This window comes from Somniosus microcephalus, chromosome 5 (assembly GCF_052327205.1).
Source record: "Somniosus microcephalus isolate GS21.2 chromosome 5, FLI_Smic_1.0, whole genome shotgun sequence".
Taxonomy (NCBI): Eukaryota; Metazoa; Chordata; class Chondrichthyes; order Squaliformes; family Somniosidae; genus Somniosus; species Somniosus microcephalus.
In genome coordinates this window covers 56,268,605-56,287,523 of record NC_140991.1, presented here as the reverse complement: position 1 = coordinate 56,287,523, position 18,919 = coordinate 56,268,605, and the positions used below count along the sequence as shown (strand labels likewise).

General features: G+C 43.5%; 1 protein-coding gene and 1 long non-coding RNA gene across 2 annotated transcripts in view; both read right to left on the bottom strand.

Moving 5' to 3' along the window:
• Nucleotides 1–7,623, bottom strand: part of LOC147117048 (uncharacterized) — a 110,947-nt gene extending 103,324 nt beyond the window's left edge. The window contains exon 1 of the mRNA XM_085987197.1: nt 7,618–7,623. Within this exon, the coding sequence (XP_085843323.1) occupies nt 7,618–7,623 (6 nt within the window). The remainder of the gene's footprint in view (nt 1–7,617) is intronic.
• A 3,873-nt stretch (nt 7,624–11,496) lies between these two features.
• On the bottom strand, nt 11,497–14,787 carry LOC147117047 (uncharacterized). The gene is made up of 2 exons (XR_015078351.1): nt 14,219–14,787; nt 11,497–12,524 (listed from the first exon to the last, which is right to left on the bottom strand). It is a non-coding gene; the product is annotated as an uncharacterized LOC147117047 (long non-coding RNA).
• Nucleotides 14,788–18,919: the final 4,132 nt, after the last annotated feature.

Genomic DNA, 18,919 nt, shown 5'->3' with positions numbered 1-18,919 from the left:
CCACAGTTTCTAAATTGTCAGTCTGCTTGTCCGACTTCCAGTTCTGGATGAGCAGAAATTTCCTCCAACTAAATATAGGGAAGACCAAAGCCATTGTCTTTGGACCCCGCCACAAACTCCATTCCCTAGCTACCAACTCTATTCCTCTTCCTGGCAACTGTCTGAGGCAGAACCAGACTGTCTGCAACCTGGGTGTCATATTTGACCCTGAAATGAGCTTCCAACCATCACTAAGACTGCCTATTTCCATGTCCAGAACATCGCCCATCTCTGCCCTTGCCTCAGCTCATCTGCTGCTGAAACCCTCATCCATGCCTTTGTTACCTCGAGAATTGACTATTTCAACGCCCTCCTGGCCAGCCTCCCACTTTCTAACCTCCTTAAAATTGAGGTCATCCAAAACTCTGTTGCCCGTGTCCTAACTCGCACCAAGTCCTGTTCACCCACCACCCCTGTGCTCACTGACCTACGTTAGCTCCCGGTTAAGAAACACCTCGAATTTAAAATTCTCGTCCTTGTTTTCAAATCCCTCCATGGCCTCGCCCCTCCCTATCCATGTAATTTCCTCCAGCCCTACAACCCTCCGAGATATCTGCGCTCCTCTAATTCTGGCCTCTTGAGTATTCCCGAATTTAATCGCTCCACCATTGGTGGTTGTGCCTTCAGCTGCCAAGGCCCTAAGCTCTGGAATTCCCTCCCTAAACCCCCTGGCCTCTTTACCTCTCTTTCCTCCTTTAAGGTGCTCCTTAAAACTTACTTCTTTGACCAAGCTTTTGGCCGTTTGCCCTAATATCTTATGTGGCTCGGTGTCAACTTTTGTTTTATATCGCTCCTGCGAAGCGTCTTGGGCGTTTTACTACGTTAAAGGCGCTATGTAACTACAAGTTGTTGTTGTTGTTGTTGCATAGTTAGAACAAGTGGAGCTGAATGAACTTGTTTAATACTACTTGAAGTTCTGAATTTGGAACAAGCTACTATGGTTAATATGTAATGTAGTTACCAATGGGAAAAAAATGGATTTTCCGCCCTTTCCTAGAGGGAGCAGTAACTGGTGAGGGTTGTCAGGTAGCTGGAGATGGTGGCGAATTTAATTTGTCTCTCTTGACAATTTCACTGGAAGTATCAAATTAAGTTTCTGCCAATTACTTAACATTCAATGGACAATCACTGGAAGCCTATAAACTGTCAATATATTTTTCTGTCTCCTGTAACATGATCACATTTCCATCAATGATTCCTCCTGCCTTTATTCTTACAATACAGCATTAGCCATTATCATTTAAATTGAAATAATAATGTGGACTTGTTCTTTAACTCAGTGCAATTAGCCTTGATTTTTCTTATTATATTTGGTCAGGTCAGCTCAGTTAATTTGTGATTAGAAATGTCTACTGAACACTTTTGTCTGAGGCTTTTCTTCCAAGATATATCCAGTTAAATGTCACAGTATAGCTCTTTCTTATTCACAGTCTGACAATAAATATATTGCTCTGATTATATTCAGCATTTAGAGTAGTAAGGATTACTATTATATACATATATATATATATATATATAATATACTGGTGACTTAAGAAGGTGCAAGAAAATTGACCCTGTTGGCTGCTGGAAATATGAAAAGACTTCAAGAAATTGTATTGGGGTCTAATAGGTAAATCATAGATTTGCCATACTGTAATGTATGTTTCAACAACCTTAGTTTAGCAAGTGATGATTAACGCTACGTTTGCAATTCTGTGGCTAGAGATCAAGGTGTTGAGAAAATGCTAAAGGCAGGATAAGAGGTGTGCGAAGTTTTACTACTGGTATTATTTGGAAATGTTAGATTGATATAAAATCTTGAGGTGTAGTAAAGCAACGCCTGTGTTCTTTGCATTAAAAAGATTAGAAATGTAGGTCTGGCTTAAGCACCAGCAACTTTTGCGATGCAGTTCGAGTAATAATCTCATGGAGGATGACAATCATCCCCCTTTGATGTTGTAGAGGCTTGAAGTGGGCAAACCTCAAACCCTTTGACCTGCGTGGGTTTGAATTGTGCAGCGTCTAAGAGCATTTTATGTTGCACTCTGCCAAACGAGGTTCAGTACTGCATCACTGGATGACACAAGCTTTGTAGGATACTCACATTTCCAATGGTCTGCGTAAGCTAAATAAATAAATTACTAATGGTGACAAGGAGGCCTTTCCTTACTGAGCATTTACTGATTTGCCAGCCAGCCTAGACCAAGATGTGCCAAGCTAAGAGGCAGTATGTGTACAACTGATAAGATTTTGCAACCTCTATAGATTAGAGATGTTGCTAATATCATGGCCAATCTTTCTCAGCAGCTTTACTGACCTGGTCTTCTTAGCGCTGAAGATAACATACTATTTTTGCAACATTATCTAACTCTGTCCATATCTGCTTTAGTGATTCAGAGGGAGTTAGCCACTCCATAGATGGTAATATCATTAATAAAAATGGTATATGCAGATGGTCTGTGAGAAGACCCTTCATAAATGCTGTGAGAAAAGCACGCATTTATCCCAATATGCATAGGCTCTGATTAAATTACATCCATTATACTTAACTATATTTAAAATTTATTTAATTGCTTCATTCATAGTGAAGTCCCTCTTTTAGAACACCTGTAACTATGCTTATTCGCAGCTCAATTCACAGCTTCAAAAACAATGTAGCATCTACTGTAATACAAATATATAATCAGCTTGATGTATAAAGGAAGTTTGCCTTCACTAGTTGAAAGTTAAATTGTCCGTCTTTACACAGGGTGGAGACATTGCGGGTAACTTGAATCTAACCCGCCTGGTGAGAAACTGACGGGATCAGATCAGCCGCCAGTTTTTACACCCCGCCCGATTTTACTCTCCGTTGATTTCAGTGGGCGGCCAATCGGATCTCGTCAGTTTCCCGCAGAGCGGGTTAGGTTAAAATGACCCTCATTGTATTTTGTCGCATTGAACTGAAGTTCCTTAATATCATGTACCTATTTAAATAAATGCAAAGTGGGACTTTCAAAGTATTTCTAGGCCAAAGCCATTATATCACTGTGGAGGAATATTCAGCTACCAGTACAGATAAGTGCAGGACTATTTCTCACAGTACCTTATATATTGCAATGTATCAGAATCTCTACAAATGGGGGGAGATGCCCACGAGGGGAAAATTTCCTTCTTAAAAGAATATCTGTTGGAGTAAATAAGAATGAGCTTGATGGTATAAGACATTTGACTATGTCAACAAAACAGTAATGACATTCATGCCATCAGAAATGATTACTGATGATTGCCAAAATAATAAAATGATTTGCTAGGTGCTAAAGGAATAGAGCTGCCAAAAATATATTTGGAGACCTGCCCCTTGCTAGACTGATGAGTGCTAAGTCTTAGTGCAGGTGTTACATTCATTCATGAAATTACTTTTTGATTGTAGCGGTGCAAAACTTCATTTGTCTCACAAACACAGTTTAATATCATCACAATAAATATAAAATCACATCCCGTTTCCTTCACACCTCACTTAAGAATTGTACAACTAACATTTGTGAAGAATAATTTGGTTATGATCAGTGCTCACAATCCTTGTTCAGTGAATATTCGCAGTTGGAAACATGGGGAACACATGTGATCGGAAAACAATCAAGCACAATCGACAAAAGTGAATGACAATTACAACTACGTTACGGCTATAGCTGTTTACCTTCAACTTCGATAATCAATGTGCATGTGACCTACCTCCAATTACAATCAATTGCATACTCATTACTTTGGGTAAGCCTGCTATTCCCACACAACAATCAAAATACTATATGCTCTTAGTACAGAATCAATACAGATAAGAGTTAAACACTTTCTTTTAACTCTTGTCAATGTTGACTTTCCTGGGGATAATGCTTTTTGCATGTTGTTCATTAAAAGATTTGTCATTTGTTTTTGCTGTATATCCATTAAGAAAAGTGTCCATTCGGAACAGGTTCTAAATTAAGCCCCATAAATGCTAAAGCAGCAAAATCACAGTTGCCTTTATATTTTGCTTATTCTTATGCTCTTATCGGAAATGGGGCAGAAGGTTACATCAACAACAACAACAACTTACACTTATATAGCGTCTTTAACATAGCAAAACGTCCCAAGGCGTTTTACAAGAGTGTTATCAATCAAAATTTGACACCGAGCCACAGAAGGAGATATCCGGACAGATGACAAAAAGCTTGGTCAAAGAGGTAGGTTTTAAGGAGCGTCGTAAAGGAGGAGAGAGAGGTAGAGAGGCAGAGAGGTTTCGGGAGGGAATTCCAGAACTTAGGGCCTTGGCAGCTGAAAGCACAGCCGCCAATGGTGGAGCGATTAAAATCAGGGACACGCAAGATGCCAGAATTGGAGGAGTGCAGAGATCTTGAAAGCTTGTAGGGCTGGAGGAGGTTAAAGAAAGACAGACTTGCATTTATTTAGTGCCTTTCACGACCACCGGACGTCTCAAAGCGCTTTAAGCCAATGAAGTACTTTTGAAGCGGAGTCACTGTTGTAATGTTACAAAGATAGGAAGGGGCGAGGCCATGGAAGGATTTGAAAACAAGGATGAGAATTTGAAAATTGAGGCATTGCCAGACCGGGAGCCAATGTAGGCCAGCAAGCACAGGGGTGCTGGGCAATGTTCCGTCGAATTATCTTTTTTGTGGGCGATCCCTTTAAATTTGCTGCACGGCTGCTGCTGCGGGATATCTCTGCCAGCTCGTGAACGGTCTGCGCAGGACCTCCCGATTGCTGCACGGCCGTGCACTCGCGCACCTTAGGGGGAACGTTGGTGATGGGTGAACGGAACTTGGTGCGAGTTAGGATATGGGCAGCTGAGTTTATGTAGGGTAGCAGATGGGGGACTGGCCGGAGAACATTGGAATAGTCAAGTCTAGAGGCATGGATGAGGGTTTCAGTGGTGGATGAGCTGAGGCAAAGGCAGGGGCAGAGTCAGGCGACGTTATGGAGGTGGAAGTAGGCAGTCTTGGAAATGGAGCAGATATGTGGTCGGAAGCTCATCTCGGGTTTAAACACAACACCGAGGTTGCCAACAGTCTGGTTCAGCTTCAGACAGTTGCCAGGGAGAGGGATGGAATCGTTCGTATCGGGTACCAAAGATATTAGTTTCAATTGGATAGATAAGAATGGAACAGGACGAGGGGAGTCCCACCCAGCTGGGTGACGGTGGAGAGGTATTGGAGGAGGATGTTGTGGTCAGCCGTGTCGAAGGCTGCAGATGGGTCAAGAAGGATGAGGAGGGATAGTTTACCACGGTCACAATCACATAGGCCGTGATTTTATTCCAGGGAGCAGCTTGGAGTCGGGTTGCCTGGTGGGCGGGGTCCAGACCACCTGCCAGCTGCATCTGATCCCCAGTTCAGATTTTAGTTTAATTGGCCCCTTAAGTTGAGTGGTGCGCGCTGGCCAGTCCAATGACTGGGATCAGGCCTGTTAGTTGCCTCTGATGACATCATTAGAGCGGATGTTTTTAAAGGCCCCATGCAGGCTCAGCCTTTAATTTACAGATTCTGCTGGAGTCTGCAATTGGGAAGGCCACAATGACTTCATCGAAAGCTAAGGCAGCACCACGCTAATGTGGTACCCTTGTTTAAAAAGGGAGAAAAGGATAGAGCGAGTAATTACAGGCCAGTCAGCCTAACCTCGGTGGTGGGAAAATTATTGGAAAGAATTCTGAAGGACAGGATAAATCTTCATTTAGAAAGACACGGATTAATCAAGGATAGTCAACACGGATTTGTTAAGGGAAGGTCGTGTCTGACAAACTTGATTGAATTTTTTGAGGAGGTAACAAGGAGGGTAGATGAGGGTAGTGCATTTGATGTAGTGTATATGGACTTTAGCAAGGCTTTTGATAAGGTTCCACATGGCAGACTGGTCATGAAGTTTAAAGCCCATGGGATCCAGGGCAAAGTGTCAAGTTGGATTCAAAACTGTCTTGGAGGCAGGAAGCAGAGGGTAATGGTTGATGGGTGTTTTTGTGACTGGAAGGCTGTTTCCTGTGGGGTTCCACAGGGCTCAGTACTAGGTCCCTTGCTTTTTGTGGTATATATCAATGATCTTGACTTGAATGTAGAGGGTATGATTAAGACGTTTGCAGATGATACTAAAATCGGCTGTGTGGTTGATACTGAAGAAGGAAGCTGTAGACTGCAGGAAGATATCAATAAATTGGTCAGGTGGGCAGAACAGTGGCAAATGGAATTCAATCCGGTGAAGTGTGAGGTAATGCATTTGGGGAGGGCTAATAAGGAAAGGGAATACACATTAAATGGTACGACACTGAGTAGTGTAGAGGAACAAAGAGACCTTGGAGTGCATGTCCACATATCTCTGGGGAGGCGGGTTTGGAGGCGGGTTTGGAGGCGGGACAGTTGGCAAAATGGCAGAATCTGGGGGCGGGTGCCCAACCTGCCCTCGTGTCATCTTGCCAGGAGGCGGGTAGCTGTCCCACACTGGGTCCCGTCTCCTTGGAGGTGGGAAGGGATTACAGCCACTTAACAGGTAGTTAACAGGCAGATAAGAGGATTATCCCCATTTTGCCCACACAAGTGCGGGCTTCCCGAAGGCTCCGAAACCCGCTAGGGTCACCGAGGCGAGTAGTGGGTCTGCGGGGGTCTGCGGGGTGCAAAAGTGCGTTGTGAAGGTAAGTGATGGGCGCAAGAGTGGAGAGGTGAGTATCTGAGGTAAGTGGAAAGTGTTAAATAAAATTGTTTCTTTCTGCAGGCTTCAATCGGTGGGTATGTGGAGAGTCTCGCACCTCCGCGGCAGAGATGACAGATGGCCGTTGCATTCTCCAATGCAACAACCATCTAATTTCTGTAAAAGAAAGAGGTTTGATGAGGTCTTGTATTCAAGAACTCATCAAACTACAGAGAATGTCAATGTTTGACAGCTTCACAGAGCTGTCAAACAATGACAATTCATCTGTCAGAAATATTTGACAGATGAAACGTCATACATTGACGTTCTCTGTAACCAGCTTTCCCTAAATTGGCCTGTAAGCCCACTGGAAGTTGATGGAGGCAGGACTGAAACCCGACAAGTGAGAGTCCCGCCTCCAAAAGCTCCCCATTGGCAAAATCCAGCCTGATGTGTCTGCTACATCAATATCAGATGTCTAACTCATGCCTTTACTCACCCACAGGACCATCAAGCACCCCCCTCCCCACTGTCCAGGAGGAACAGCCAGATGACTCCTCAGAGGAACCTGCAGCCTCTGAAAGAACAGCGTCACCAGGACTCAGCGCACCCAGCACCAGCGCAGAGACGCACACCTCGGCGGGGCCCTCACGAGATAGAGTAGCGTTGTCACCTGGTGTATCACAGCTCACAAGTGAGCATCAGCAGATGGTGGAGACAGCGTCCTCGTCGGAGGTCGCAGGAATCTCCTAGCTCTGCTCATCTGCATGCAGACACCATGCCTCTGGGACCATCCAGAAAGAGAGCGGTTCGGGAACTCCAGGAACAAGTGCAGGAGTCTCTGGAAGGGTTTGCCTCCAGGGTAAGTGCAAGTGTGCAGAGAATGGAGGAGTCCATCTCTAACATCAGCACTGCCTTGATGGAGGCAATGGCGCAAGAACGTACCTCCATGGCTAGGATGGCAACCTCCATGGATAGGTTGGCAACCGCCATGGAGGACATAAGTCGCCAGAGTAACAAAAACATGGTGGCTGTTCAAAATAGATTGTCATCTCTGGAGGAGAGATGGGCAGCTATTGAGCAGAGACACCAGAGATTCATGGACCTTCTTGTTTTGAAGACTGCCAGTATAGATACGGGTCCTCATGCATCTCCTGATGTGCAGCAAGGTGCTCTCCAGCCACTTACCAGCACTGAAGTGCAGCTGACCCATGAGAGGGATGTTGGTGGCAGCCAATAAGGAAGTGTGGGCTCCTCTCAAAGCGCTCGCACGACCATGCCACTGCAGAGCCCTTGCTCAGAGACCCACTTTGCAGACCTAGCTGAGATAGCCATTTCAGCACCTGCACAGCCACAGGAAGAGCAGACTGTTAAAGAGCCCTCCCAGGCTCCCAAACCCAGAGGACGACTGCCAAAGGCGTCTAAGCAGGTGCAGCATCCAAGTGAGCAAGGTGCCTCTACATCTGCTGAAGTCACAGGGGAAGCACCGCGTAGGAGCACGCATAAGAGGAAGATAAAGCACATATAGTCACAAGGGGACTCACTTGAGTGTTTTGTCATGATTTTTCTGCTTGTACTTGCATTGTGATCCTTTTGTCACTATAGTAAAGAAAAGTGATGGCCAACAGTTGAATGTGTGGCCCGTGTGTTTTGGGAAATGGCAAATGCGCATTGAGGGCTCAGGGTGACTTGCATTTGTAATGATGATGGTGAAAGTGATAGGAAAGAACCAGTTATAGCAGAGATGATGTATGACGTTAGAAGAAGGTCGCCTACAATTAGAGGGCCATATGGTAACCACCTATGGTTGAAGAGTAAGCTTATGCGAATGTGGCATGGCAGTGTGCATACCCTGCTTGACGGGCAGCAGTGAACTGGAGGGATGCTGCATTGGTCACAACACGGCCCGCAAGGCTCGTCTCCTCCTCCTCCTCCTCCTCTTCTTCCTCGTCCTTCTCCTCTTCCAAGGAAGATCTGCGCTGAGCCACGCGGCTGTTGCTCCTCTGATTATGATGACCAGGATGAGAGGAAATAAATGGAGCCCATACCACTGGTAGATATCTCAGTCAAGGAATGGAGGTTGTGAGCGCTCAGACAAAGTGGCCAGAGGGTGTTCCAAGGAGCTGACGCAGCAGATGGATGTCAGACTCTAACCTCACAAGATTAGTTGAGTACCAAAATGTCTCCCAAACCTTAAGCCACTAAGTTGTGACATGTGAAATAACGAGACATTGCAGGACCGCTTTAAAGCTGCTCGAGTAGCTGTCAACTATTGAGGTCCGAGGTGAACATGCCTCCATTTACCAGGCGTGTTTTGATGAAGGCAGGGCAGCATCTTGAAAAACCACAAAAATATGATCAACCCTTTAAAATAGGATTGACCGGGCAGTTAACGACCTGTTAACTGCCTTACCAACCTGTTAACTGCCTTACCAACCTGTCCCGCCGTTTGGTGTCGGGTCAGTTCCGGAGCGGGTTCGCAGCCCGCCCCCAATTTCTCCGATTTTTGCGACAGACCCGCCTCCAAACCCGCCCACTCAGAGGAATAAAATTTGCGGCCATAGATTTGTGACTTTGATGAGAGCCATTTCGGTACTGTGGCAAGGGGCGGAAACCTGACTGGAGGGAATCAAACATGGAATTGCGGGAAAGATGGGCACGGATTTGGGAGGCGACAACACGTTCAAGTAGTTTGCAAGTTCAGTGGGGTCAATCAAGGGTAGGTTTTTTGAAGAGAGGGGTGATGGCAGCAGATTTGGAGAATTTATTGAGCTTATTGTGGATGATCGCATCATTATCATGGCCTTGACAGAGACCTGGCTGAGGGGTGATGATACCTTCCCCCTTAATGAAGCTTCCCGCCTGGCTATACCTGCCACCACTTGCCCCGCTCAAACCACCGTGGTGGCAGTGTAGCCCTTATCACTAAATCACACCTTAGTCTGTCTCCCTACTCCTCTGGCAACTTCTCCTCCTTTGAGCATCTCACCTTCTTCCACCCCTCATGCCTCTCATTTAAAATCTTTGATCTCTACTGTCCACTCACATCTCACACCAAGTTTCTCACTGAGATATCTTCACTGCTTTCCTCCCTCAGCCTCTGCACTGAGCGACTTCTCGTCCTTAGTCATTTCAACCTCCATCTCAAATCAACATGCCATCTCTCCTCTGAGTTAACTGCCCTCCTTTCCTCCCTAATTTTCTCCCCTACGCATATTTACAGCCATCCCCCTCGACCTCACCATCTCGCGTGGCTTCTCTACTCCCATCGTGTCAATCACAGATAAAGCCATCTCTAATCACTTCCTTGTATCCCCCTCCAACCACATCCCCCTTCCCACTCCCTTCTGTGTCCGCCCATGGAAAAATCTCTCCCTCAAGTCACTTACAACTGCACTTTCAAATTCCCAACTGTCTAGCCTTAGGCCCTCCATTCATCATGACATTTCTGAAGCTACTGATCTGCTCAATCACACCCTCACCTCCACCTTTGATGCCCTTGTTCCCATTAAAACCATTACTCTCACCCTGGTCGTTCCCCATGGTATGGCCCTCACCTCTGCTCCAAGTCCAAGAGCTGCAGATTTGAATGTCTATGGCGGACAACTGGCTGAACCATTCAACGCCAGATCTGGTTGGACCACATAAAGCATGATTGGGTCCTACTCTCCTTTGCCAAAACTGCTCACTATTCAAAGATCATCCTGGAATGCAAAGATAACACCTGGCTACTATTCTCCACTACAAACAGTCTTCTTAAACCACCCTCCCCTGCCTCCTCCATTCCCACCTGCAATAAAAAGTGCGAGGAGCTCATGGACTTTTTTGTCACAAAGATTGAGACCATCCATTCAACTGCCTCTGCTGCTTCCCTCCCTTCGCCTAGCCCACCGTGCCAAACTTCCCGAGGTTCCCCCATGCCCTAGCCTTCATCTCGCATCTTTCTCTAGGTTCTCTCCTATCTCCCATCGTGCTCTCTCCGAGCTCATCTTGTCCATGAGACCCACCCCCTGCTCCCTCGACCCTATTCCCAACAAACTGCTGACCACCCAACTTCCCTTCCTAGTCCCATGTTAGCTGATGTTGTTAATGGTTCTCACTCCTAAGGTACTGTCACCCTCCTCTTCAATAAGGTTATGTGGTTAAGTGTGGACAGAGATAATCAAAAACTCCATGGAGCATGATTGTGTCTGTCCTACCTTTTAAAATATACATATATATATATTTTTTTTTTTTGCTGTGCTGCTGTGGCAACTAGCCAGGGTTTAATAGCAGTGATGTGGGAATGGATAGAAATTCTTGAGGTTTTTTCTTAATTCTCCTTGGGGATCAAGAAGAGATTTTCCAGAACTTCCCTGCAGGATATGAAATAACTGGGGTAGAGTCCATAATGGGGCCAATGCTTGTATAGGGCCAAAAGGCCATTTCTCAATCCATGCTTTCTCGTGTTCCGATGGCCCCATATAATTTGGAATTGGATTTACAGTCTATAATCAAAAATAACCAGTGCTGAGTTATTTACTGCATTCAGAGTTTGGGGTAAACCACTTGATCTCAAAGCTACAAAGCACAAGATTGACATCGGGCTCTTGTACCTCATGTGAATCTCTTGTCTTTGTTTGGCAAGACAGGAATACTCAGTTCATGCATCTGGTTGTTAATCTGATATCACTGGTGCCTGAAATGAATCTAGGTAGCCATCAATAAAAAACCTGGCAGATAATATGCAGTTTAGCTTATACTGATTCAAGTTGATGCCAACCACTCTATACGTGATGCATTAAATGAAAGAAATTCTCCTTCGAACAAAACATCACGATTCCATTTCTGTTAAAAGGCGTGAATAGGTTTATTGTTCACACTACAAGATTTAATAAAGCATAAAACTTCCAGTGAAAAATTTTCAGATCATTTCACCCCATTAAATGTAATGATTTTGATAGACAATTAGCCTCTTAGCACATCTGCTTGTCGTCTTCTCTTGTGTGTTTACTCTAATATTCTTTTCACTTCTCTCTTAGGCAGTCCCTCGGAACCGATGATGACTTGCTTCCACATTAAAAATGAGTTTGCAGGTGACTGATGAGTCCAATGCGGGACCTACAGTCTCTGTCACAGGTGGGGCAGATGGTGGTTGAAGGGGTGGGTGGGTGGGGTGCTTGGGTTGACATGCGCTCCTTGTGCTGCTTGTCCTTGGCTTCCGCTTGCTCCTGGCGAAGAGACTCGAGTTGTTCGGCGCCTTCCCGGATGCTTCTCCTCCACTTTGTGTGGTCTTGGGCCAGGGATTCCCAGGTGTCGGTGGGGATGTTACACTTTTTCAAGGAGGCATTGAGGGTGTCCTTGAAGCGTTTCCTCTGCTCACCTGGGGCTCTCTTGCCGTGTCGGAGCTCCGAGTATAACATTATATTTCTGCTCAGTACCTTTTCTCACATGGAATGTGCTTCTTTCTATTCTCACACTCTTACAATCTCTTGGCATGAAAAATCGAGCTAATAGTATGCACTGTATGGGGGGATAGTGATAAAGACTACTTTTTGCTGATTGAGAAAGAAAGCCAGACTGAGGGAGAGAAATTTCAAAGCTCGTCATACTTTTGATCAAAAGGAAAAGCTGATTAGGCATGCAGAGTTTATAAGAGTGGTATCATTAATTAGCATAAGACAACATTTCCCATTTGGATCATGAATTGAATCTATCAGCCTCTGCTGCACATATATTAAAGATTGAACTGGTGCAAAAGAAACACCAAGCAGCAATTTCAAAAGCAGTTTTGTCACTTAAATAGTAGCCGTGTTTCTGTCAGTCGATTTTGATTTTACTGATACAAGCAATGAATTTCTTGATGTTCTGACCTGAATAGAGTATACAATAATATGTTTAATGATTATTTCTATTGGGACGTTTAAACTTAAGCCCTTTTATTGACTTCTAGTCAATTTATAAAAAATGTGCCGTAACTTTACATTTTGGTGCATCATTTCTCATTGCCCGTATTTTTGAAGAAAACAAATAGGTTTAACCTCCTTTGTTCACTGAAGCACAAAGCACCACTATTTCAAATAAAAACTGAAAATGCAGGAAACGCTCAGTTGAGTGTTTGCAGTAAAATAAAAGATGAGCCTAGAAATTATTAGCGGTCGAATGCTTGATGCATTCTTCTGTCATAATTTTAGTCAAGATGTAATCCTATTTAAAATAAATGTATTAACACCTGCATTAAAATAGCTGAGGGATGTCAGGCAAACACATTAAGCATTCATCCGCTAATATCACCAACAATAATTTCTAAACTATAACGTCACACTTCACACTGAGTGCAAAAATACTTGATTGAATTCCCCAGCAATGATAACAGAGCATTAGTAACATATGTATAAAAGCAATCACTGTACTTACATTGCTCTTATAAATTACAGTGGTTAAATGGAGCCACAATATTTATTTATTCAACAGCAGAGCTGTAATACCAAGCTGTCTATCGTTTATTTAAGGCTTTAGGCTGTACGTTATATATCCATCTTAATTATAACTCTCCCATGCTCTTTCTCAGTCTCATTTTTATTTAGTTTTCCTATCCATATCCAGGTAATTTACTCTTATCATTCAGTCCCTGCTCATGCTTTTATGTTAAGTGTAGAACTGATTTTTCACATTACTTATGCACTTATCAACTGTGTACACTTAAAGAAGTATGTTCTATTACAAAAATGATCTGTTCAGATGTTTAGGGGGAGAAATTCAGTGGGTTAGCGCCTCCCGTTAGCGCCCCTGGGGGGGGGGCGATAACAGGTGCTAACGACTTACCGCCTGGTTTGCGAGATGAACGACTCCCGCAAACTTCGGTGAGAGGTTTGCAGCGGCGGTAAGACTTTGCGACACGATCTCCTTTGCCTGGAGAGCGTGACGTCATTACTGTACGCATCGGCCCGGACCCGAACTTCGGTTCCGTCCCCTGCAGCATTGTCGGGCGAAAACACGGACAGCTGCAGGAGACATTGTTCAGGAGGCCGGACGCTTCGGGGGCGAAAGTTAAAGGGGAGGTCCCTGAGGTCAGTACCTAAATTTGTAAAATGGTTTTGGTCAAATTTTTTTTTAATTCTCCTCGCCCGCCATCAGTCAGTCGGCACTCTGCTGGAGTGCATGGGGCTGATTGGGCCGGATCGCAGCCACCGTCGGGGACCAGCTAACTGATCCCAATGCAGAGCCTGCAGCGATGGCCCTTCCCTTTAAGGGAGGGAAGGCGCCTTGGATCGCAGCAGCGCTGCACGGCCCATTGTGCAGTGCTGCACCACTACCGCCCCTCCACTTCTTTCCTGGAGCACTAAACCCAATTTCATGAAAGCTGGGAATCATTAGCACCTGGTGCTAAGTTTCCCAGCTTTCAAAGGTTACCGCCCCCACACGGGGTGATAATGAAATTCTCCCCCCATGCTGTTTTATATTTATATAGTTATGTAAGACAGTACTGCTTAAAAAGCTGAATAGGATTGACTGATATATACTTGGAACAATTAACTCTTCCAGTACCACAGGAAAATGTACTCACAAATTCAGATGGGAAACTGGAGTCATTGGGATAGTAAGAGTTAATAGATTACTATCTGAAATAGTGAGAATAAGCAAATGAACTGCAAGATTATACTAAGAAAATGCACCTTATTATTACACGTTAAAACAGGCTCCCTTAAAAATGAATAGGAGGTTGGCTTCAAAAGACTATAGGGTAAACTTGCCAATTTTGGGGAGCTACACTCAAATGGGACAGCAGCTCAGAGAATCAGGAGTACAGTCTTGTAGCCCTATCTTTAACCCACGGTCTCTTCAACCAAGACTCCCTCATAGGGAACACAAAACCAGTGAATTTACTCTGATACTCATTGGCCTGTGCAAATATTAGCCTACCGGTGCTTAACATGTTTGGATGTAATTTCTTTGCCTGATATTTTAATAAATTAGTTAATACTTCCATTAAAATAATGGAAATAGAGCTATAAATGAACATGTTAAGCATTTGTAAGCTAATGGCCCAGAAATTCGGGTCTCCACGGGTGAGTACGCGCTGGGTACTCACCCGTGGGCCCGATGGAAGTGCCGTTTTCCTGCATGCACTGCGCATGCGCGGGAAACCGGCACTTCCGTTCCTCTGAACGAAGAGGTTCAGAGGTCGAACGCGTGCACAGGAGAGGCTGCGCGTGCGCATCAAACTTAGGTTTTTTTTACAGGTTTTCCCAGGAGGGTAGGCCTGCAGAATTTACACATTTAAAAAGCAGGCGTAAGACCTGCTTTTTACAAGGTAAGTGGTGAATTGATTCAAATTAAAACATTTTTTCCACAGGTTTATTATTTTTAAATACTTTAAAGCAAGGTAAGTTTATTTTTAGCCCCGTTAGAATATAAAATTATTTTTTTCAAAAATTTAAATTATTGTTTAAAATAGTTATTTAATGTAATTTATAGTTTATTTAAAAAATGTGATTTAAAAAAAAAATGTATTTGAAGGTTTAGTGCTATTTTGGGGCCGTAGCACTTCCTGTCAAGACTTATGAATGGAGCATTCCCTGCTCCGATTGGCTGCCCATGGCCCACGTGATCCCAGGGGACGCATCGAACTAACTGCGCCCCTGGGATACGCAAACACTGAGCTGTAGGGCCCCGGATCGGAATTCCATGGGGCCCTACAGCTCAACGGCCGGCACGCAAGGTAAGTGCAGGTCGGGGGCTTGCACCCACGGGAAGCCCCCGACCTGAATTTCTGAGCCAATATGTGCACAGTGAATTTCAAGACTTTAACAGGTGCACTCATTGGGGCATACTGCATCATCTTTCTCCCTTTCTAAAGTCGCACAGATTATTCTTACTTTTCTGCTTATTTCTCTTTCTCTTCAGTCTACATTGTTTTCCTTTCCTACCATCTCATAGCAATATAGTCCATCAAACTTAGAACTATAAGTGGGACTTAACCAGGCAGCAATGTGTGTAAGTACTGGAAAACTCACAAGATCCATATGAATTTGACTTATTTTGATTGCTAATGTTTAAATTTAGGTAACATCTGCCTAGCTTGATGTGATCAAAGGTCTTAATTTTATATTGTATTTTTGTTTTCAGACTTACCTGTGCCCCACTGGGCCTGTTAGGAATTCAAACTCAAATTTATGATATTGTATAGACAAGGCTGTAACTAGTAACCTATAGTCACTTGTCTTTGATTTGTCTATTTTATTCCTCCTTCTGTTCTTTCAGGCACTTTAGTTGAACTGAGAATAGATGAGACTGTTTGAAGTAATTTCTTTTGAGCCACTTAATGGAGCTAAGTATAAAACTTTCATAGTTCAGGGGTGGGGAGGTTAATGACTTATTTAGATATATATATATATATATTAACAGAGTGTTGCAAGAAGTAATACAGTCTAATGAATTAACTCATTTAAATTTCAGACATTACTAAACTGCAAGCACACATCTTGCTAAAGGTAAATCACATATATTGTGTGTCTTAGCAATGACCTTTAACCGAGCTAATATCTAAAGTGATTTTATAAAGTATGTGATGAAGTTACAAAATCATTCTGTTAGGTGCCTAATTAGACCAATCAATCAATACTAAGCCCAGAGATAAATAATCTTCTTAATATTTTAAAGAAAAATGTACCACATGAATTAATGGCTTCACGAAAGCACTAATTGTTTCTGTATTCATTCATAATGCATTATAAGAATTATCTTCTGAGAAAGTAACATGATCACCAACAGGTTTTTACAAAGATGAATGATACTGCTATGAAATGGCAGAAGAGGAGCAAAAATAGTAAACTGGAGGGAAAGAGAAAAAAGCAGAAAAACAAGAATAAGTTTGACTATACTAGACCATAAATCTGTGTTTGAATTCCTAACAGGCCCAGTGGGACTCGGATAAGTCTAAAAACGAACAGCAATATAAACTGAAGAACTTTCATCACATCAGGCCAGACCAATGCTACTTATATTTAAAGTATAACTAGCAAAATAAATCAAATTCATACGGATCTTGTGAACTGAGTGAGTTTTCCAGCATTTACACACGTTGCTGCCTGGTTAAGTCCCACTGATAGTTCTAAATTTGATGGACGGTATATGGTAGACTGGAAAGAATGAGAAAAAAGCAGAAAAGGAAGAATAAGTTGTGTGTCTTTAGCAAGGGCGAAAGATGATACAATATACTTCACTTGAGTGTACCTGCTAAAGTCTTGAAATTCACTGTGCATATATTAGCTTACAAATGCTTAACGTGATCATTTATAGCTCCTTTTCCCATGATTTGAACTCAAACAGAACTATATTTGAAATTTAACCAGGCAGCAATGTGTGTAAAAGCTGGAAAACCTCTCACTGTTCACAAGATCCACATGAATTTGACTTCTTTTGATGGCTGAAGTTTAAATTTAAGTAGCATCAGTTTGGCCTAATGTAATTGAAGTTGTTCATTTTATATTCCAGGACTACAAAGTTTAAACCAGATAGAAACAAACGGGCAACAGGTTCGGTATTCCAACTTAAAACGTGAACTAAAGTTTAAGGTAAAACTGCATGGTAGTATAATCTCTTTTAAAGTTCCAGTGCGCACATCTGTTAAAATAGAAGTGAGATCCATGGAACTGGTTCATTTGTTTAGTTGAGTGAATCATCTCAAACACAGGCCTTCATCTTGGATTAGAATAAAATCTAAAGTGAAAGATCACCTGAAAGATTACCATACCCTGACAAGTGTTCTGCCAAGTGTCAGGGATGCGGATACGAGCAATGCAACCATTTGCAAAAACAAGCAAAGCCTTGCTAAGACTAAGATTAAGATCAGAATATAATATGGTATGTCAAGTTGGCAGATCAGGCATACAAAGCTGAATCACTGGCCCCGATTTTAACTCTGGGTGGGTGGGTAGCGAGGACCCGCTGCTCTAGGAATGAAGCTCGGACTATTTTAACTCCCGGTCCTCATTTAGATTCTGCCGGCATTCTGGGCACAGAGGATGGCTGAATGGGATGTTAATTACGGTGAAATTACCATGCAAGAGTTGAGATCTGCTACAACTAATTTAAAGAACAACTACTCATCTGGAGAGGATCAAACTGGTGCGTAATTACTCAAAGAAAGTAGAGGTGAAAACTTGACTACCATTCTACGGCTCTTTAATTTAATGTTGGAAAAAGAAGTAACACCAATAGTTTGGACAAAAGGAATCATTTTCAAGTTTCCCAAGAAAGGAAACAGAAGTGATGGTAACAACTGGCATGGTAATAGAGTACTCTGTGTGACTGGCAAACACTTTGGTACCGTTATCCGCAACATAATTAGGGCGGCGCTGATGGGAAACTCTGAGAAGAACACACTGGCTTTCACCAGAACAAATCTTGCATTGCCTAGAACTTTACTCTTCGTAATATCATTGAGCAGACCAAAGATTGGCAGTTACCAGAGGTGGTAAATTCTGTTGACTTTCAGAGGTCATTTGATAGTGTGGACAGAAATTCATAATGACAAATACTTGATGTGTCATTAACATCACCAAGATTCTGTATAAAGAATCACAGTGTACGATGGAAATAGACAATGAGCTATCTGACTGGTTCGCTATTGCAACTGGTGTCGGACAAGACTGCATCTGGTCCCCTATGCTTTTTGACATTGTGATTAATTTTGTGATCAGACATTCACCTAGCAAATCTGGCATTGCATGGACCAGTGGAGAACTTATGGAACTAGACTTTGCAGACAGCATCTGCCACATCCACCTCTGGAACATCGCCCGTCTCCACCCCTGCCGCAGCTCATCTGCTGCTGAAACCCTCATCCATGCCTTTATTACCTCTAAACTTGACTATTCCAATGCTCTGCTGGCCGGCCTCCTACTTTCTACCCTCCGTAAACTTGTGGTCATCCAAAACTCTGCTGTTGGTGTCCTAACTCGCACCAAATCCCGTTCACCCATCACCCCTGTGCTCGTTGGCCTACATTGGCTCCCAGTTAAGCAACGCCTCAATTTTAAAATTCTCATCCTTGTTTTCAAGTCCCTCCATGGCCTCGCCCCTCCCTATCTCTGTAATCTCCTCCAGCCCCACAAACCTCTGAGATAGCTGCACTCCTCTAATTCTGGCCTCTTGAACATCCCCAATTACTCAACGATTGGTGGCCGTGCCTTTAGCTGCCAAGTCCTTAAGCTCTGGAATTCCCTGCCTAAACCTCTCCACCTCTCTCTCCTCCATTAAGACG